Source organism: Chelonoidis abingdonii, chromosome 23, assembly GCF_003597395.2.
Source record: "Chelonoidis abingdonii isolate Lonesome George chromosome 23, CheloAbing_2.0, whole genome shotgun sequence".
NCBI lineage: Eukaryota > Metazoa > Chordata > Testudines > Testudinidae > Chelonoidis > Chelonoidis abingdonii.
Genome location: NC_133791.1, coordinates 17,571,659 through 17,592,610, shown reverse-complemented (window position 1 = coordinate 17,592,610; position 20,952 = coordinate 17,571,659). Strand labels below are relative to the sequence as shown.

The 20,952-nt window shown below is 55.9% G+C and overlaps 1 protein-coding gene across 1 annotated transcript in view; it reads right to left on the bottom strand.

The window, feature by feature from the left end:
* EPHA2 (EPH receptor A2) overlaps window positions 1-3,402 on the bottom strand; it is a 34,707-nt gene extending 31,305 nt beyond the window's left edge. The window contains exon 1 of the mRNA XM_032787592.2: window positions 3,228-3,402. Within this exon, the coding sequence (XP_032643483.1) occupies window positions 3,228-3,312 (85 nt within the window). The 5' untranslated portion in view covers window positions 3,313-3,402. The remainder of the gene's footprint in view (window positions 1-3,227) is intronic.
* Between the last annotated feature and the right edge of the window lie 17,550 nt (window positions 3,403-20,952).

Below are 20,952 nucleotides of genomic sequence, written 5' to 3'. Positions count from 1 at the left end.
TGTTTAATCCGTTTGAACTGGCTATTAAAAACATTAAATCAACAAAGGAAAAATCTTATTTGAGAAGTGAAGCGATTTGCTCAAGGACACAAAAGTCGATAAAATGGGACCCGCCTGCCCCCGCATGCGTTGCCCCACCAAGAACACCTGAAACCTGTCTACACTATACCTTCTCTCTTTGGTGGAGAATCACCTAGCCTATTCTAGCCCAAGCAGGGCATCCTCAAGAGGGAGCCGGTTGTCAGAGCAGGGATTATTAGATCTCCAGTTTTGCAGATCCGCATTCAGACCCTCAGAGCATCTTAACTGTAATAACAGGACTCTGGACTAACAGCAAAGATCTCCGCTGGCCCCTCAGCTGTGGACTTCATCTAGCATGTTTTGCGCTCCCTACACATGAAGGAACTCCAGGTTTCTTCCCTAATGCAGAATTGTTACTCTTCAGGGAAACAGAATAGTAATGTCAAGATCGGTCATGCAGCTCGGAAGGGAGAATTTCATCCTTGAATATACTTTGAAGGTTATAGCCCGAGGACTGATGTAAAGCACGTTTTCTTAAAGCAGCTGATTTTGCTGGTCTATTGCAGCATAAAAATAGACCTGGAGAGTTCACCAAGTAACGAGCCCTTTTCTCATTCCACAGAAACGTTAATTGGAAACTGCAATTTGGCAAGCGATTAGTCCACATTAGACACCAATTACTTTTGGCACTTGGAAAACAACAAAGGCAAATGTTAATCTGAAAAACTGCCACAACCCTCCAGCGGCTCCTTCTCGCGGGAGCTAAACAAGCTGCCCAGGGAAGCTGTGGTAGCGATGCCTGGTTTTAAGGATGGTCTAATAGCCAACGTGGCTGCTAGTTGCGGGTGGCCAACCTGAGTGGCAGCAATATCAATTCTTGGGCACCCACAAAACGAGCTCCCATGCTGAGCACTTAAAAATCCAAGTGCCCCAAATTAGCAGCTGCTGTTAAATTGTTGGGGGAGGGTTGGGGGGGAGGAGGATGGTGCCTTAAATCACTATTTACGCAATAAGATTCTTATGCTTCTTTCTGAGCAATTACAGCCCATCTGCCCAACTGTGCATATTATTCCAAATTCCTCCATGCCTAAGCCACATTCAGCTTGGTTTTTTAAAAGAAATCCATCGGACCAAAACCATCCTGGTGTCTTGTGCCAGCACCTAGGGTTTGGATGGCTTTACAATACTTTTTTTTTTTTTTTAAAGATACACACACAACATTTCAGAGTTCGATCTAATGGTTTTTCTAATGGCTTCTTTGAATGGAAGACGGGTCCAGACAAACATCCTCTGTCCCAACATTCAGCTCTAGGTGGGAACTTTCCAAATAGCCCCGGAGCTTTATAAGGGAGAGGACTCAGACGCCAGGTCGGCACAGCCCCACGCTTTGGGAAAGTTCTGAGCTGAATCTGGAGCCGATCAAAATTTGGGAGCCATCCCGGGGGCCTCCAAGCAGCATGCCTGAGTTGCTCTCTGGACCTAAGCCACGGCTCGAAGCCAGTGGGAGTCTGACCACTGTGCAGATCAGTTACTGACCCCTGCCAGCTTGTCTGCACAGCATATCTGAGGACTATATCAGTTTAGAAACAAATCTTGTTAAAGCCGCACATGGATGCACAGTTATACCAGCATAAAGGTGCGTCTGCTCAGTCAGGACACAGAAAGAAGACAATCCCCTGAAGCACCCTTGTCCTGGTCATTGTAATCACTCAGCATGAAGGAGTGAGTGAAGGATGAGGAAAGTTTATTTGATTTTTAAACAACTCTTAATATTGTCCTAACTATTTCAGGCAGGAATTCTGCTTCAACCTGCTTTGATTTTTCTCCCAGGGCAGCAATCCCCAGGAGTGTAGGTGAAATCCTAGAACGCTGGGAATGTTTCAGACATGGGCCCGAACCCAAAAGCCTAGATCCAAACTCTGGAAAAGCTTTGCGCTGGACCTCGGCCCCGCCTGGCTGGAAGTATGACGTGGTAAAAGTACGCTTTGGAATTTGGGACCAATTTTCCTCTGCCCCCCGGTCTCCCCAAGCTGAATTTAACAATTCTGGCTTCCGAACGCTAACGGCCAGACTCAATCTGGAACAGCTTTACCAGAAATCAGCGGCGGTAAATTCAGATTTATTCTGCTGTCACTGAAAGCAGAATCCGGGCCCCTCTCTGATATCGCATGGGTGTGGCTGCCGGGGGGGGGGAGGTGTTTCTAAGTCAGGAGAAAGACCACTCCTGCAATGTACTTTTTCACAAAAGCAGCATTCAGGCAACGCCTCAGTAATGCCTCTCAATTAACAATGGGCAGAACTGCATGTAAAGAAGGAATCTCCTGGACAAAATGAGGAAAGACCCCCCCACACACACACCCTTTAATGGTTCACACCATGCAACGCAACACCTCCCCACTGAGTCACCCCCTCCCCTCCTGCCTGGCCCTGCGGGGCCCTGTCCCAGTCGGGGCGGTTGTGTAACCGGGGTGTCACTGCTTGCACTTCCAGGCCAAGCGTGACATCGCCCTTAATCAGCCACCCTGGGCCGACGTGGGGCAATAGCGACTTCTCCCGGGGGCCCCAGGGAGCTTCCAAAGCCTTGGAGCAGGACCCCCCTCGCCTTCCCCTGGGTATTTGAAGCCGGGGAAAATCCATTCACCCGGGGCGATTTTCTCCCACCTACCCTCGGCAGCAGGTTCCTCCAGCGAACAAACCTCCCACGCGTGACGCTTCCCAGACCCCGCTGGCCGAAATGTGCCTGCTCGCTAATGCCGCTCGTAGCCAATCGGCCAAGGTCCGCGCCGGGTCCGAGTGCGCCTCTCGATCCGGAGTCACACCCAACCCCAGCAAATCCCACGCGCCGCTAAACCAACCTGTCTGTGAGCCAGAGAAGTGCCGGCGGGACTTTGCCCTGCAAATCTTCTCCGCGGCGCGTTGTTCTTTCGGGCACCTCTGGATTCCGCTCCGGCCAAGCCAGCTCCTGCCCCCCACTCACCCCCGGGGCCACAGCCCCCTCTCCTCGGTTCTCAGCCCCTCTCTCACCCCCCCACGCGAGGAGATCGGCAGCGGAGCAGCGCGAAGTAAAGGCAGGGAAAGACCCTCACTCCTCCCCCCCAGAAAGGGGCGCCGAGTTCCCAGGGGGCCGCCCGGAGGAGGGGACCCCGCAGGTCGCTTGCATCTGGCAGAACCAGGCTTAACCCCCCCGGGCAAAGCCTAGTTTTTACCTTCTTTGGCCCGGGAGCTGAGCAGGGCGCCGGGGAGCAGCAGAAGGGCGATGCAGAGGTGCGCCTGGGCCCAGCCGCTTTCCATGGTTCTAGCCTTGGGCCCTCCTGCCCGAGAGGTTGAAATGATCCGAGCCTCTGCAGCGGCGGCTGCGCCCGTTGGTCCCTTATCTGCGCCCTCCTGCCATGAACAACTTACTGGGAGTTTGTGGGAAACTTCAGTCCTGTTCATTCATGCCCCGAGCTGATGTCACCCAGGCCACGCCCTGAGGAATGCCTTAAAGAGACAGCGCACCAGCATGCGCGGCAAAGGGGACTCCTCTGCCCCAGCATGTGTGACCCCGGCGCTTTGATCTTTTATCACCCCTCATCCCGGTGCTATCCTGTTCATCCCATGGGGAGGGGGGGGGATCCTCCTACCGGGGAGCAAAGCTTCCCGCAGGGGCATATGGTAAATCCTTGGGAACAGAGCAAGATGAGAAACGCTGCCCACCCCGCCTCCTGCTTAGGGACAAGGACACATTTGGGTGTTAAAGTCGAATGTATTTAAGAGATCTCGCACCCATTTGCAGCTGGACTCCTGGTACACACACAGAAATATCCTCTCTGTCCTCCCACTACCGCCGGACCCTCCCCCCCACCACACACACACACACACACACACACACACACAGGAGTTTAGTTCAAAGGAGACAAATAATTGGCAGGAAATGCCCTTGTAATATCCCAATCCTCCAGCAACCGTTCCACACTCCGTCGACGTAATTCACACTGATACACTGAGATACTGACTTTCTTTTCACCTGCTCAGAACTTTTTTTTTTTTAATGTCTTCAGCAGGGTAAGATTTTTTTTTTTTTAATGCCTGCAGTAGAACTTGCACTAAGGCCTGGATTTCCAAAACTGCCCGCTGCATTACTGAGAGTCAGAACCCAATCTGTAGACGCGCTCAGCACAATGGGGGCAAAGCGGTTTTTAAAATCCAGCTCCCGTTCCGGGTGCAGGGCACTCGAAACGTTGGCCCCAAGCGCTTTAGAGAGATCACTCCACGTGCTGCTCTCTGACCGCCATGCGTCATGCAAGCCCTCCAAAGCATCCTGAAAATTCCACTGAAATTCTGTTTGACTCAGTCATCCGTGTCTCACCCCAGTAAACCAGGAGGAGTCACTCCACGGCAGGGAGTGAACCAATGCTGGAGTAAAGCCAGAGGGCAAACAGGCCCTGACTTCTCTGGGGAGGCTGATTTTTGTGTGATTGATTTTGCACTTGATGCCAGTGGCTCCACAAACGCTGATGTGACAGTTGAGGAATCATAGAATATCAAGGTTAGAAGGGACCTCAGGAGATATCTAGTCTATCCCCCCTGCTCAAAGCAGGACCCATTTGTAGACAGATTTTTGCCCCAGATCCCTAAACGGCCACCTCAAGGATTGAGCTCACAACCCTGGGTTTAGCAGGCCCATACTCAAACCACTGAGCTACTCAAGACATATCCTATGGAGGTCTGCCAGGCTCCCTCTTTGGCTGGCTTCGCACAAGGTGCTGGCTACAGCGGAGTTAGTCCTGTTGTCAGCTTTAAGCCTGGAATTAGTTGTGCAAAGATCCAGGGGGCTGTTCACATGCTTGGCCATGTTCTTGAGCACTGGGACCAGCAGGTGACGTGAGATCAGAATCTGTTCCCTCGCACTAGGACCTATCCTATCTACACCCGGTACTGCAGGATCATTCCCTACTACTGTATGTATTTGGGATTTTCTATCAAGCTGATGTAGCCCCCCTGGTCCTGCACTCTGACCAGTTGAGAACAGCCCCCCAGGGGACCCTTCTGAACAGCCTTTACGAAGGGAAGATTATAGGCAAGCCTTATAAAAATAATCGAAGGTGGTATTTATGCTGCCACCATAAAGAAGAAGGAGCTCTCCCATAAAGTCCGGGGAAGGGCCCAAGGTGCTGAATGCCATTCCAAGCCGACAAAGCGCTTGTAAAACTCCAGCCTTAACCTCCTGTTTAGTGTATTGGGAAGTGTAATGTGATGGCAACACCTTTCTGGGAGGCGTGAATTATGATAACGTCCCATGATCCCTTATCATGGGCTAGCCAAGCCTCCGAGTGGCTGCCTTGAGCTCCTGGCTGCTGCAGGGACGTCACCCCAGTGGGGTTTATTCAAGTGGAAAACATATTATGGCTGGGCCTGATCCTGCCAGCTTGGTTCCTGCAGGGAAGGCCCTGATCCCACCGCTTGATGCCTTCCTACTGACATCCCAAGAGGCTGTGTGTGGCAGCCTGCATGCAACAAGCACCAGGATCTGGCTTCCACAGAGTTCCATGCATGCAAGGTTCGCAGGCTGGGCAGCCAAATCAATCACTGAAGGACATGACTTCCAGACGTGGAAATTAACCTGTGACTGCAGAGACCACCAGGACTTTTCCACTGCACACTCGCCCCCGTTCCCTGCTGTTACCTTGTCCTCCCACCATTTCTGTTTTGTCTTGTTCCTGCACTGCGAGCTCTCGAGGGCAGGAACCGTCTTTGTGTTATCGGTAGCGCAGCTAGGCCTCGAGCCCTGTCTGAGGGCCCTAGATGTAATATACTAGTCATAATTTGGGGGCAAAGATCTAGCTGGAATAACATGTAAAATCCCAGGGGAAAATCAAGTCTTCCATGTTTCATTTGAGGGATCGCCCCAAGGGTTCAATCTGACAAGAAGAAAAGCTTTGAAATGTAGCCGGGAGTGGGGGGCTGCGCTGAGGAATGAGGCTGCCCTGCATTCTGAACCGATCCTGTTTTCAAGCAATACTCACAAATTGCTCAAAAATTTCAGGACCGGGGTTTGGTTCAGATGTCCCATGTTTTCAGTGGGAACCAGGCGGTTTCATCTTGCATCACGTAATTGTCTAATGTGAAATTGCGACATTTTTTCAGCAACATTGTACAGGGGAAAAAATGTTGTGTCCCCTCTTATCTCCTTTCCAAAGCTGACATAGAGCAGCATGGATCTGGTACAAAACTATGCACTGTGTGGGTTGAACTCTGCCCTTGGTTAGACATGAAATGCTGCTCCATGGACTTCAGTGGGGACCAGACTTGTCCCTGCAAAGTGCTAAGCGAAGATCAATGAGGTTCAGGAACTAGACTTGTAGAGTGTGATTCAGATCAGGACTGAGGTGCGCTGACAGCTCTTGGGAGGAGGAAACTAAGGACTGGACTAGCAGGGGCTGGAGGTCTGGATTAAGGGGCACTAGCAGAGATGTGTGTGGGGACCTCAAGACTGGAATCATAGAGGGGCTGCCGAACAGAGCTGAGGTGCAGTCCCAGGGTTGTGGGGCAGCTTGCCGAGCTGCAACGGTCCTGGGGGTCAGAAAGTTCCCAGTCCTTGAGGGAGGGAGTGTCATTTTTTACAGGACCTAGGTGTCATTCAATGAAATTCACCCTGCAGGGCAAGAGATCCTCTGCCGGATGAGTAGGATGGTAAGATACCTGTGGTATCCCTGGCTCTAGGGTTATCGGGCCCAGATGGAGCATGATTCCCCTGCTCCCCCGCTAGTGCTGGGATGGGGTGTAACCAGCGGGCCCGGCTGGCTCTGCTGACATCTCAGTGGGTGCAGCGGCTCATTGTACTGTGAGCTGCGTTTGAAGTCCCTGTGCAGAAAGTCCCTGTGTGGTAATTGAGTGCTGCTCTTTCTCTCCCCTCATGCAATCTGCTGCTGGCTCCGGTTGCTTTCAGGGTGACGTCCTGCTCGGATCAGTCACATTTCACAGTAGCCTTTGAAGTCGATTCCTGCAAAATCCTACCCATTAGCCAGCCAGTGTAACTGTACCTCCCGCCTGCCTGGGGTTTGCCAGCCACACCTTGCTCTCCGGGTTCGGTGCCAGAGGCTCCTCGGCTGTTTGCCGGGTCTCGTGCTATTTTTGGCTTGGAATTCCAGGGTTCATTTCTCTTGCCCAGCTAGGTGAGGAAGGGACCAAGTTAGAGCCAGGTGCCACGGGAGCTTCTCCCCAACACCTCTGCCATTGCCCTGCCACTGCCTGGCTAGTCGAGCCTGCCTCATCCTAGTCCTGCCAATGCCTCTCTCTATTTCTGACCAGCAGCGTCCTCCACTTTGCTGTTCCAAACAGTTTATCTGCTGCACCTCAGTGCTTCTCTGCAACATCCCCTGATGGTCTGGTCCTGCCTTCGCACCTGGTGCCTTCCCAGGTCCTAATGGCTCTGCCGAGGTCTTTGAGCTTGACCTGCTGCTCCCTGTGCGATTCCCATCCTGGGCTCTGGACCTATGCCAGGGTTGCCCGCTCCAATGATTTTAGGGCAAGCCTTGTGGTATTTGGTGCATTTTTTAAAACCCCCGCTGCTGCGTTCGTGTGACAGCTTTCACTGTAAAAAGACAGCAGAGTGCAGGGAGGAAAGAGTTAAACAGGACCAGAGCCACTGAGTCAGTTACATTTTATTCATTCAGCAAAAGGTTGATTGACAGTGTTACAGCCGAGACAGTATCCAATTGTGCCGCTCCATTTCCTGTCAATGGCAGGGGGCGTGGCCACAGAGCGGTGCGGCCAGGCAGGTACTTGGCACCCACCTGGCAGCTCTGGAGTGTGTTTTCCAAGCCCTGAGCTCTGGGGGCCCTGGAAACAGCCCCATTTCACCAGGGTTATCTCTGCACACAAGGGGCCATTCATGGGGACGCCCTCTCCAGCCTTTCACACCCTGAGAGGCCGGTGGGTAAACACACGCCACGGACTCGTGACCCTGCTAAGTGGCAACTTATCTCGGGGCACTGACGAGCCCATTCTCCCTCCCCTTCCTCTTTCATCCTTCTAGCAACCAGACAATTTTTCCTGCCCTTTCCCAATCAGTTTTCCCAAGGACTCTGGTGCCAGGCCAGGAGCCTGTAGGAAACCTAGTGTGTGGGAAAGCCCAGGGCCCACAGGGGATCCCGGGGGGAGTTCAGCACAAGGGCAGGGATGAAAGCATCAGCCTCAGGCCTATCATCAAAGGAGACCCCACCTCTCCATCCAGATCAACACAGCTGGGAGGTGGCAACATCTGTGAGTTTCTCCGGCAGGACAGCAAACTCTGTGCTTCTGCACTGATGGTGGGGAGCAAGGTAGGGCTTGAATCTTCAGCCCAGCAGCTCACTTCTGCATTGCTCCCAACAGAAACTGGGGTCAAGTCTCTGTCTCCACAGCTCCCTGAGATGGGCAAAGCGAATCCCTCCTGTCACTCACTCAGCAGCGCCCCGTCTGGCTGAGCCAAAGCACATCATGTGGGACAACTTTCATCTGCCAAGGCGAGGCAGGTGCCACCAAGACTGCAAGTGTGGGGCTTCCACAGGAAAGTTCTCCTCCTTTCCACAAAGTGCTCTGAGGGTTCCTGGTTTTCCCAAATCTCTGTCAAGAAAATTCATTCATTCATTCTCCTCTTCTAATCATAGAATAGAATATCAGGGATGGAAGGGACCTCAGGAGGTATCTAGTCCAACCCCCTGCTCAAAGCAAGACCAATCCCCAGACAGATTTTTGCCCCAGATCCCTAAATGGCCCCCTCAAGGATTGAACGCACACCCCTGGCTTTGGCAGGCCAATGGTCATACCACTGAGTTATACCATAATCCCTTCCCCCAGTTTACCCCAAAGCAGCCAGGAACTGATTGCCATCGTTTATCCAGCCCTCATCTTAATCTCGCTCCCCATCGCTATTTCTCCCACTGCTGGGCCAGAATCGTGTGTCCTGAGCCAGGAGCCAGGCACAAAAAGACGGCTGATGTCTAGTCAAGAGCCAAGCAACCCACTGGAGACAGCGAAGGACCCAGCCCCCAGAGAAAAAGTCTTAAAAGACTAAACCACAAAGCTGCCAGTTAATTCCTTTCATTATCATCTGCGGTTCTTCTTCCAAAAGCTGCACATTAACCAGGATCAGTGCAAAGGAAATGAGGCTTCAATGGAGCCAAAGAAGCACAGAAATATTTAGGTTTCAGAGCTGCAGCCATGTTAGTCTGTATCCGCAAAAAGTACAGAAGTTCTTGTAGCACCTTAGAGGCTAACAAATCTATTTGAGCACCAAAGCTTATGCTCAAATAAATGTGTTAGCCTCTACCAGGTGCCACAAGTACTCCAGAAATATTTAGGGCTTGGGCCCATCTTCCCAAGAGGCCCCGGGTGGCTCAGAGAATTGACAATGAGATGCAGCAGGGTTCCCCTACAGCTCATTGGTCTGCATGCCTGCAAACTCAGGAGCGGGTGGGGGCTGTTCCCATCTACTAAGCTATTCACCGGCCTCTGTGAAATGAGTTGGATGGGACTCAGCATTTTTCCCAGTGGGAATCCAAACCGACATGCGCTCTTGGTGCTCACTGGTTCCTGCGTGGGCAGTTTCAGCCGAGATGCTTAGGGCTGGACAGACGAGGAGACAGAAATAGGAGTTTAAGTGGGCTCAGTTTTCCAGACTGACTATTGATTTTGGGTGCCTCTGCTTGGGGGGCAACTTGAGACACCTTAAAAGTGCATGATCTTCAGCACCTGACCTCTGAAAATCTGGATGGGGCACTCAAAATCACTAATCCAGGGGGAATTCGGTGCCTGGTCTGTAGACAGACGGACAACTCCATGCTCTGGGGCTGTGAGATGTCTGGCATTCCCACTCACACCAGCACCTTTTACCAGCGTGAAAGAAGGCCAAATGAAATAAACGGGGGTTCTGGCTCCCAGCCTGCTCCTCACTGAGGGGCTGCAGGCTGCAAGGCCCAGAGGGGAATGGAAAGCTACAGGTAAGGGTGTGGAGTGCAGCAGTTCACAGCCAGGAATGCAAATACCAGAGATAACACAGCTCTTTGCTCCCCTGCCCTGCTTGGAGGCCAGCTAGCAGCACAGCTGGAGATAGCCGGCCCATCAGGAGATAGGAAGCCATTTGAGGCCTGTGTCAATCCATTTCACAGCAATCAGCAATTAAACGGCTTGTTAACCTTTCATCCCAGCCCCCTCCCCTTGCTCCCAGCCCCAGAACAAGGTCCCTTGCGGAGCCTGGAGAGATGGTCACCAGGCAAATCTAACCCGCCGGTTTCCAAAGCCCCGTCTGGGCACACGAGTGGGGTCGGGGCGAGGGGAGGGAGCCCATTGTTCCTGCTCTGAGGGCCTGACTCAACGCCCAGGGGAATCAGCAGGAGCTTTTCCCGCTGATTTCTGTGAGCGGTGGAGCAGGGTTGGGAAGGATGGGCCAAGAGTGGCTGCGAGTCCTCTGCCTTGGCTGCACTATGGTGGATTAGTCTCATCTCAGGAGGAGCTGTCTGGACTGCTCCAGTCCTGCGCCCCACAGCACCCCGACCATGCTGAATCTCTTATTCAGGGACATGCCCTAGGTCACGCAGGGAGCCTGTGGCAGAGCAGGGCATAGATCCCAGGTTGGCCAAGCCCCAGGCAGGTGCCCAGCCCATTAGGCCAGCCTTCCTCTGACAGTCTAAGATGATGGTTTCCTCCTTTAGCTCCAGGGTCTTTGCTTCACCATACCCTGAGGCAAGGTAAGGCCTCTCCTTGCTCCCATCCAGTAAAGCAGGGGAGGGGCCACCAGCTGCTGGGCGATGCTGGGGAAGGACCCCACATGGGAGCAGCACCATTAGAGATGGGAAAGGCCCAGCGGGCTCCTGAGGCCATCTCCCCGCTCCCAGCACAGCGGCCCCCATCACTGTTACCATGGTGCCCAGTGCTTCACCAGCACCATTTTTAATGACCCTCTATGGGGCCACCATCTCCTCAGAGCCACATGAGACAGACAGAAAAGCCCACTGGGTCCCATGTTGTCCATTACTGGGTCTTGGGGCACACATGTTCCTTAGCATATATTGGTCACTGGGCCATCTAGCTTAGGGTGACCAGATGTCCCGATTTTATAGGGACAGTCCCAATATTTGGGGCTTTTTTATATATAGGGATTTTTTTTCCTATTACCACTCACCCCCTGCTCCTGATTTTTCACACTTACTATCTGATCCCCTGGAAGAACTTCTCAGTGTGTGAATACCAGGGGAAGGGTTCTCCTGGCTTTGGGGACCCCCAGAGACCGGGGATCAGAGCAGGAAGAGAGCAAAGAATCACCTCCACACGCAGGAGGATCTTCACCCCACTTTACCAGCCTTGGACCAGAGCGTCGGAACTCCAGACCGGAGCCGTTGTTGTTACGAGGTGCCCTGGCTGGGGAAGCAGCCGGCACGGACTAGGCTGTTAATGGCAGCCCACGAAGGAGGCCACTGGCTTCGGAAGGTGTTTGGCTTCTTCTGCAACACAGCAAGGCCCAAGATGGCCAATGTGGCGCCTACAGGGCAGCTGAAGGCAGCCCCGGGGTTCGCCATTCATATAGGAAGAGACGAAGCCCTGGCAGGCTCTAGGTTCAGGGGCGGAGGCAACTCTTCATCGGGAGGAGAGGGGCTACAATCCGAGCGGCTGAATGGTGTTTCGCTACACTTCAGTTGTCGTAGCCAGGCGTCCTCTGAGAAGGGATCCCAGGCTCTCTCCAGTCGGCTGAGCTCTGCTCTCTGCCCTGCTGGCTCTGGTAGCCAGGCCCAGGGGGTAGGCTCTCCTGCAGCAGGCTCAGGCTCCTCGCTGCCCTGGCTGGGCGGGCTCAGTGAGCCTGGTCTGCCCTGGCTGTGAATTGATGGGGAATTGTGCACGGCTGCGGGAAGTGTCATTTTCTGAAAGTCACGGAGCCACATGGAGACTTTTGAACCTCTCTCGCTCTCTAGAGAGACCCGGGTTAGGTCCAGCCAGCTGTCACGCCTCAGGGGCTGACTTCCAGAACCTCCCGATTGTGTCTTCTCTGCTCTTCCTCCCCCCTCTCCTGCACAAGGGCCTCGTGCTCCTCCCAGAACAGCCCAGCTCATGGCGCCTGGCAGACTCCTTGGCTGTCCTTTCGCAGCCTCACACCCCAGGCCCATCCACCCTGGGGTGGGGTCAAAGGGCTTCCACCTTCTTGGCAGTCTTTTCCGCGTCGGAGTCGCTGGGGGCGAGGAACCATTGTTTTCCAGTGGCATTGGCTGCCCCCTTTCTCCCCACAGCCACTTTCCAGACTGACCTACTAGGACTATCGGTCACAAGCAAGGGGCCAGTTCAATGCATCAGTTGGCCAAGGAGCACTGGCTGCAAGCTGCAAAGCCCACTCGGATCTGTCTACACTACGGCACAGCAGCTATGCTGCTGTAGCCCTGTTGTATGGACACGTCCTACGTCGCTGGACAGGGTTTTTCCATCAGTGTGATTAGTCTGTCTCTCCGAGAGGCATAGCAAAGTTGATGGAAGACTGCTTCCAATCGCAGCCGTACCAGGGGTCAGGTCAACCTAACCCCAGTTCAACCTCAAGGTTGAAAATTTTTCACAGCTCTGAGTGACGTCGGTGCAGACCAGCCCGTAGGCTCCTAACCTCTAGTTAGGGCTTAACTTCCCTGGAAAGCTGAGTATGGTTCCCAGAGGTGGATCGGAGCTCGAGAGTGTGCCTCTCCCACCAACAGACGCTGGTCCAGTAAAAGATACTCCCTTGCCCACCCTGTCTCCCTCATCTCCTGGGACGAACACAGCTCCAACCATGCTACGTTGAAATCCACGGGGGTTAGGAGCATCAGTAGAAGTTAGGGGTGGCTTCGTCCATTCCACCCATGGTGTGTGGGGGTTTTAGGTCTGCAAGCCGACACCAGCCTCACTGAGGGGAACCCCAAACCAAAGCATCTGTTTTCAAGGTGCAAAGAGGAAATCACTGTAGTCATCGATACAACCCCTGCATTTTGCAGGAGGGTGGGGTGCCCCCCCCTCCGTCTACGCCCATGAGCGCCCAGATGCAACGTGGCCGGCTGCTCCGTGCAAGATGGAACGTGGCACGTTGGAATCGGTAGTCTTGTGGCCACATCTCTATTAAAGGTGGGTGCAATCTGGTCTGTAAGGTGCCCGCGAGGTGGGGCACCCATGCCTACCCTGAGCTGGTCCTTCTCTGCCCTTCCCCATCTGCTGTCCGAGGGCCAGCCTGGCCCCCTCCTTGCAACCATCCGGCCTGCTAAATCGCCTCCCTGTGCCCCCAGCTTCCTGCCTCCACCTTGTAAACCAGGTGCTGCTCCTCACAGCCCCTGCCATGGGCAGCCTGCGTTTTATGGGCCTCGGCTCATTCAAAGGGAGAAAACCCCAGCCCGCCTCGTAAAGCTGTTACCAGGGGGGAAGGGGAGGAAGCTGTATGTGTATCGCTGGGGGAGGATGGCGCAACCGGTCTGAATAGGGCTCTGGTGTCACACAGGGCTGCTTCCTCTGCCGTTAAATCTCCATAAAGCCTTGGATGTGCTGGCAGGTGGGCGGAGGGGGGTCACTATCTACAATCCTGCCACCCCACCCCCGCCAGCCATCCGCACACACACACCCCCGGGACAACACAGAGCAGGGGCTCCCCACTGGGCCGACTCACACAGGTCAGGTCAGCCCCCTACCCTAGCCCAGGCTACCATAGGACCTCTGAGGTTGTGTGGCTTGTCTTGAAGCCACACAAACCCCGGTAGGGGTCAATGCTCGGGAAGAGGTTAAAGCGAAGCTAAAATCAGCCCTTCTGGAACTGAAATGTGAGTGCCCACAAAGGGGCCGGCAGAGGCTTCGCTAACCCAGTTTAGACACCGATTTAAGCCGAACAGGTTTCAGGCCATGTGTGTGGACAAGGCCTATGCTTTAGATACACCGAGATGAGGCCAGGCTGCCAAATCAGGGGCCAGCTTCCAGCTGCGCTGTGGTTTTGGGGTGTTTGGATTCAGTAACAGATGTCCTAGTGGGATTGAGGTGGCTGCTACCGTCTGGTTCTGGATGCAGGTGGTGAGCGCCAGGCGTCTGGCTCCGGATGAGTTCACCTCTGCCCCCAGTGTCAGATCCAGTGTGATTCTGGTTCTGCACACCAGAGAATCATGGAATATCAGGGTCAGAAGGGACCTCAGGAGATATCTAGTCCAACCCCCTGCTCAAAGCAGGATCAACACCAACTAAATCATCCCAGCCAGGACTTTGTCAAGACTGACCTTAAAAACCTCTAAGGAAGGAGATTCCACCACCTCCCTAGGCAACCCATTCCAGTGCTTCACCACCTTCGTAGTGAAATAGTGTTTCCTAATATCCACCCTAAACTTCCCCCACTGCAACTTGAGACCATTGCTCCTTGTTCTGTTATCTGCTACCACTGGGAGTGACGGGTGCCAGCCCCCTTAGCCAAGCAGCCACGACCAATCCCTTTGCCCCTGGAGCGCAGCCAGTGGTTTATGCCAGCTTGCCAAGGGGGAAGCCTTGACGCCACAGCCAATGGGCACAGTCCATCCTCAGGAATTTAGCAAACGATCCACAAAGAAATGGAGGGTCTGTCTGATCCCACCGCTGCCTTTGTTACAAATGTCAATGGACAGGCCTGGGCCCTAGGGAGTGGGGCAAAGACCCTCCTGGAGCTGGGAAGCTGCAGGATGTTCGGAGGCGGGAACAGAGGTCGGAGGGGAGGTGCAGCAGTCAGATGGAGCTGGGAAGACGTTTCCATCCCCGGCAGCCAGCAGGCCCCAATTCCTAGGGGAGCCTGAAGGGGGTTGCTGTAGTTTCCTGGGCCGATTTCACCCCCATGGCATCTCCCTGGGGGTTACTGGAGTCCTAGCAAGGAAGGATTGACTCCCACTCACTTCATCCAGAAATTAGTACCCAGGAGCCTGTGGCTGCTCTGCGGCTCCTGCTGGCCAATGATCTCAGAGCACTTTACACGACTCCCCAGGAGGCAGGGCAGCATTGTTAGCCTCGCCTAACAGATGGGGAAACTGAGGCACGGTGCACTTGCCCAAGCTCACCCAAGAAGATAGTGGCAGCAAATTCTCCAGGGCAGGGCCTGTCTCCTTTGTTACTTGTCTATATAGCGCTTAGCAGAACGGCGCCCGAAGCCACGAATGGGATTCCCGAGCGCTACCACAATACAAACAAATCACCGTCGGAGCCAGGGCTCTGCGCTGCCAGGCCTGCGTCTTAGCCACACCGCAGCTCTTCCTCCCGTAACTCACTTGTTTCCCCTCTTGGACCCAAATTTCCCTCTGTCTTGCGCCAGCCCACTGCTCCCTCACGAGCTGCCTCCCAAACGCTGACTCAGGGAAACGCGGTACCCAGACGGTTACTGCTGCTCGGTGGAAAGTGTGCCCTGCCCCTCCTCCCTTTCTATGTCCCACCGAGGTGGGAGGGGGCAGCGGGAAGCTGGGCTGGATCCAGTAGGAGCCGACACAAACGAAACATTTCCTGCGATTTGGGAAAAAGCTGTGGTTAACGTCATTTTCCATGTTCACTGCAGCAGCCGTGCACCCCAGCCAGGAACCGAGGCCCCAAGACAGATTAACGGCTCCATCATGGCAGCGGCTGAGGTCAGGGGCCCATCGCGCAAGGCGCTGAGCAGGCACATATTTAACGCCCTGTGAATCGAGAGTAACACGCTCTCTGGTCAGGCATCAGCATCCCTCAGCAGTGCCACTCGGCCCCACCACCAGGCAGCTGCCCAGCTCTGGGTGTTGGGCAGAGCGTGAGGTTATCCCCCAGCTCTCAGGCTTTGGGGTATCGGGCAGAACGTGAGATTACCCCCCCAGTTCTCAGGCTCTGGGGTGTCGGGCAGACCGTAAGATTACCCCCCAGTTCTCAGGCTCTGGGGTGTAGGACAGAGCATGAGGTTACCCCCCGCCCAGCTCTCAGGCTCTGGGGTGTCAGGCAGACCGTGAGGTTACCCCCCAAGTTCTCAGGCTCTGGGGTGTAGGACAGAGCGTGAGGTTATCCCCCAGCTCTCAGGCTCTGGGGTGTAGGACAGAGCATGAGGTTATCCCCCAGCTCTCAGGCTCTGGGAAGTTGGGCAGAGCATGAGGTTATCCCCCAGCTCTCAGGCTCTGGGAAGTTGGGCAGAGCGTGAGGTTACCCCCAGCTTTCAGGCTCTGGGGTGTAGCACAGAGTGTGAGGGTATCCCAACCACCCAGCTCTGGGGTGTAGGACAGAGCGTGAGGTTACTTCCAACTCTCAGGCTCTGGGGTGTTGTGCAGAGCATGAGGTTATCCCCCAGCTCTCAGGCTCTGGGGTGTCGGGCAGAGCGTGAGGTTATCCCCCAGCACTCAGGCTCTGGGGTGTCACGCAGAGCGTGAGGTTATCCCCCAGCTCTCAGGCTTTGGGGTATCGGGCAGAGCGTGAGGTTACCCCCCCAGTTCTCAGGCTCTGGGGTGTCAGGCAGACCGTAAGGTTACCCCCCAGTTCTCAGGCTCAGGGGTGTCGGGCAGCCAGGAAATGAACTCATCTGGCTTTCTGCTAACTCGAGGTGTATGCAAACGAGGCTGCACAGCCACAGCAGCTCCCACGAGCGACAGATGATGGGCTGCCAGCCCTTGCCCACAAGCCTCCAGGGCGCCTGGTCTTGTCATCTACCAGTCTTCTGTGCGAGACAGTCACTGACCAAAAGAACTTAAGCTAAGCTGGCATAATAGACAAAGAGTAGGAAGGGAAACTGAGGCACGGGCAGTGATGTGACTTGCCCAAGGTCACACAGCAAGCCAGGAATACAATGTGGTCTCTCAGGTCTTAGGCCAGGGCCCTCTCGACAGGGCTGGGCTGCCTCTCAGAAAACCCTGTTCTTTGGGACGGGCTCCCTCCTGCGCTCTCCAGCCCAGGGCTATTCACACAAGATGCGGAGACGCCTCTGAAAAGCACTGAACCCCCAGCTCTGGAGGCTGGCCCGTCACTGGTCCCACCTTGTGCACGGCCAAGAAGGAGCAGGGCGTGCCAATCTCTGCATTGGTTCAATGAGGGGCGTCATCCTCAGGGTTCGTGATTGCACAGGTGCAGAACACAGGTGAGATGCAGCCACCTCTGGGGTGAGCAGCAATCTCGCACGCTGCATCACAGAGAGGGGAGGAGGCAAGGAAGATATTGTCCCAGGTGATCGGGGCAGACCCCGGCACACACACGTGCACGTACTTACACAAGTCTGCTGGGGAGACCCCAGAGCAGGGGGAGGAGCTTTTGCTGCTAGAGCCCACCCTGCTCTTGGCGCGTCTCCCTGCAGCAGCAAGCCAGCCACTCTCCCGGGCACCCCGTCTCCACCGCTGGGGCTGGCAAGAGGCCCAAGAGAGAAGGGCAAGTTCTGTGGGGTGAAAGCTGGGGCAGCGGGCTCAGGGAGTGGGCCCCGACTCAGGGCCAGATTGGGCTCTTAGTTACCCCGGTGTAAAGCAGAGACATCCGACTGAGCCCACCCAGTAACTGAGCCCAAAGCCTGGCCCCACGCCTGTGTGCTGGGGCGCCCGCCCCTCAGGCCCAGCGGGAGGCCGGTGGCACATCCAGGGCGCAGGTCAGCGGGGGTGCTGGAATGCGGATCCGGCCCAGCTGGCGTTTCCTGCCCCCGGAGCTGCAGAAGCCCTTCCTTCCTGCCCCGAAGGCCGGCCAGAGAGCAGGGCGGCACTTGGCCGTGGGAGTTTCTGCAATTCCTGTGGCTTCCGGACACTGCTTGGCTAAAGCCGAACGGGCCACAGCCAAACAGCCGACGGAATGGCTGCTCCCGCCCTGTGCTACCCCAGCATCATCCATCCCTGATCACAGCACTTTGACGCTTCGCCCCTCCTTCCCGCTGGCCCTGGTGTCCTGCTGGGGATGCTGGGGCCCAGAGATCACGCTGCACGGGAAGGGAAGCACCAGCGTCCAGATCCCCTCTCCCCTCCTCTGGCAACCAAGCGGCACGCCTTCCCGGAGCAAGGACTAGAGCCCAGCCTGCAGGGCCTGCTTTAGGCCTATTCCACCAATTCCCCCGAATTGGGCCCCGCGCTTCCTAAAGCCTGCCCTGCCAGCCTGGTAATCCCATACTCTAGCCACTAGGCCACACTCCCTCTCAGAGCTGAGAACAGAACCCAGGCGTCTTAGCTCCCAGTTCTCTGCCCACCAGACCTCAGCCCCCTTTATCTATTAACCCTCTGTTCACGACAGGGGCCAATAGGAACCAGGACTTCCCTTCCCCAGTGGCAGCACCGCAGGGCAGGCAGGGTGTGAGTCTGGGTGCCCTGGTCCTTTAAATGTGTAGCAAGGAGCCAGCCCACCAGAGCGGCAGGGGAGAGCTGAGGCAGAAGTTCTGCAGTGAAGCTTTGGGGATAAGGCTGCTTCCCTCCTGCGACCAGAGTTCCTTGTTCAGTGTCAGAAGCAAGCGGCTCTCGCGAGGGTCTTGGCCATCGGCCCACAGGAAGGTCACTCACCTGCCCACTGCCATGGAGCCAGTGTCCCAAAATGGCCATGCCAAGGAGACAGGACCTTCCTAGTTGCCTACGTGCCTGGTCCTGAACCTGGGGCACTAAGGTGCTGACCCAGCCCGGCCCTTGTGCCTGCCCCGGATGATGCCTGCAGCCGGAGAGCCCCTTTCACAGGCCTGGCAGGCCGCCCTCCAGCTGACACTGGCATCTATTGTCGGGCAGGGCGTGCCTGACTCGGGGTGGGCAGGATGAAAGAGGAGACAGATGCATACAGAGGATCCCAAACCTTTTCTCCTTTGGAGCTGTGCCTGTGCCAGGAAGTTGCTTGGGAATTACCGAGGGCTGGCACCTGGCAGGAGCCCCCCCACGCTTTGGAAGCACAGGACAGCTGTAGAGCGGGTTTGGGTAGAGACCAGGCGGCAGCTTCTGGGCACACAGGCTGCTGGGGATGATCTGGCAAATCCTGCCACAGTTGCCCTTTTCCCCCCCTTTCCTGGCAGTGCCAGAGCAGGCTCCCCGCCCAGCCCCACACAATTGATGCAGCCTCCCGTCCACGCCATGTGGTCCATCGCACAGGGGCAGGTCCTATCCCCGACTCACGCCATGCCCGAGGCAAGTCGCTGCCCTGCCACATGCCTCAGTTTCCCCATCTGCAAAATGGGGGTGAGGATGCCCCTGAGATCGAAGGCAGAGTGTTATTCGTATGCTCTTATGGTCTGGCCTGGAGATGGGTGGGGAGCCCAAACGTCTAGGGCTGGGTGCACATGAGGACTCCCCGCTCCCAGCCCCGCAGGGCTCGTGATGTACTGGGAAGATGAGTTGCAAGAATGTTCCTTGACGCCCTGTGGCCACTCCACCCTCACCCCTGTGCTTGGCTTTATCGACAGCAGCACCCCCCCCCCAGCACCTTCGCTTGCACCCACATCTCCTGTTGGGGCCAAACAGAGCCAGCTTGTGGGGCAAGGGAGAGAAAACCTCCAGGCCTCCCCAGAGCCTGGGGAGCTAGAGGGGCAGGAGCCCTGGAGACTTTTGGCGCCAGAGATCCAGTGCATCTCACGACACTGATACTGATCCCCTGCTGCCAGAAGAGAGATTTACTCTGGTGCCCAATGGGTGCTGTCCCGGCCTTGGTAGCATCTGGCACTCCCCTTGCATGGCTGTCAGAGAGGGCACAAGGTGCCAGGCAGGGGGAGATGCGGTCACCACCCCTCTTAGGAGGCAAAGTGCCCCATTTCCCTGTCGGGTGCCGCTGATTTACAGCTGGCTTCACCAATGCAGGGGGATTCTCTGGCATAGTGACTCCATCCGGCTCCTGACTCCTGGGCAGGGCCGCCCAGAGGGGGGAGGCAAGTGGGGGAATTTGCCCCAGGCCCTGGGCCCCACAGGGGCCCCCGCAAGAGTTTTTCGGGGCTCCTGAAGCAGGGTCCTTCACTCGCTCCGGGGGGCCTGGAAAACTCTCACAGGGCCTGGACCCCAGAGCTTCTTCTGCTCCAGGTCTTCAGCAGAGGGGGGCGGAAGGACTCCCCACCACCGAATTACCACCGAAGCGGGACCTGCCGCTGAAGTGCTGGGTCTTTAGCAGTAATTCGGCAGTGGGGGGCCCCTACCGCAGGTCTTCGGGGCACTTCGATTGCGGTTCGTGGAGCGGAAGGACCCCCCACCGCTGAATTACCGCCGAAGTGGAGGCCCCCCGCCACTGAAGACCCCAGGCCTCCTGAGTCCTCTGGGCGGCCCTGCTCCTGGGACGTGGCCGGGGGGAAGGAGCTGTGGCTGGGCAGGTCCCCCTGTATCTTGGCTATCTGTGGCTAGTAGCACAGCCGTTGCAGGCCAGCCAGCCAGTGTAGCTAACAGCAGCCTCTGGGCTGTTCCACATAACGCTAAGGGCACTGGTCCAGCCCCAGTTGGCCCAAAGTCCATGGGGGAAGCACAAAGGAGGTTTAAGGTCTATGTTGCACTCTCCTCCTGAGAGATTCACTAAGCAGTCTGGCTGCAGCCCAGGAGCAGGGCCTCTGGTTATGAGCTGCAGCTTGGATCCCTTAAGTGTGGGGAGATCGGTTTGCAGCAAGGCAGAGGTGTGGGGCTGCAGGAGAGTCTCTGGTCTGCAGCAGGTGTTTCGACAGGGTGCTGACCTTGCCTCGGGTCATGCAGCCTGTATCCAGCTGGCCTTGCTGCTTGGGCGTGTCGGGGGTTCCCATTGGCTGGCACCTCCCCGGGCAGCTGTCAGAATCGGGGATCAGCCTGGATCTGGACAGCCCAGACCGTTGGTGTCAGGCTCCAGCCCAGACGAGCTCCGGATCCATGAGCCAAAGAGCCCAGCACATTGGGGCAGCAGGGTTCTTGGGCCCAATGTTGCAGAAGTTCCCTTGAACAGTTACACACCAGAGCAAGGACCCGCTCTCTGCCAGGCCACTCCAGGGTCTGCACGTTCACATGCCTAGTGAGCAGAGAGGCTCCCGAATTGGGGCACTGTGCCTTTAAGTCTGGAATAGTTTAGTGAGCGGCTCCGCTCTGT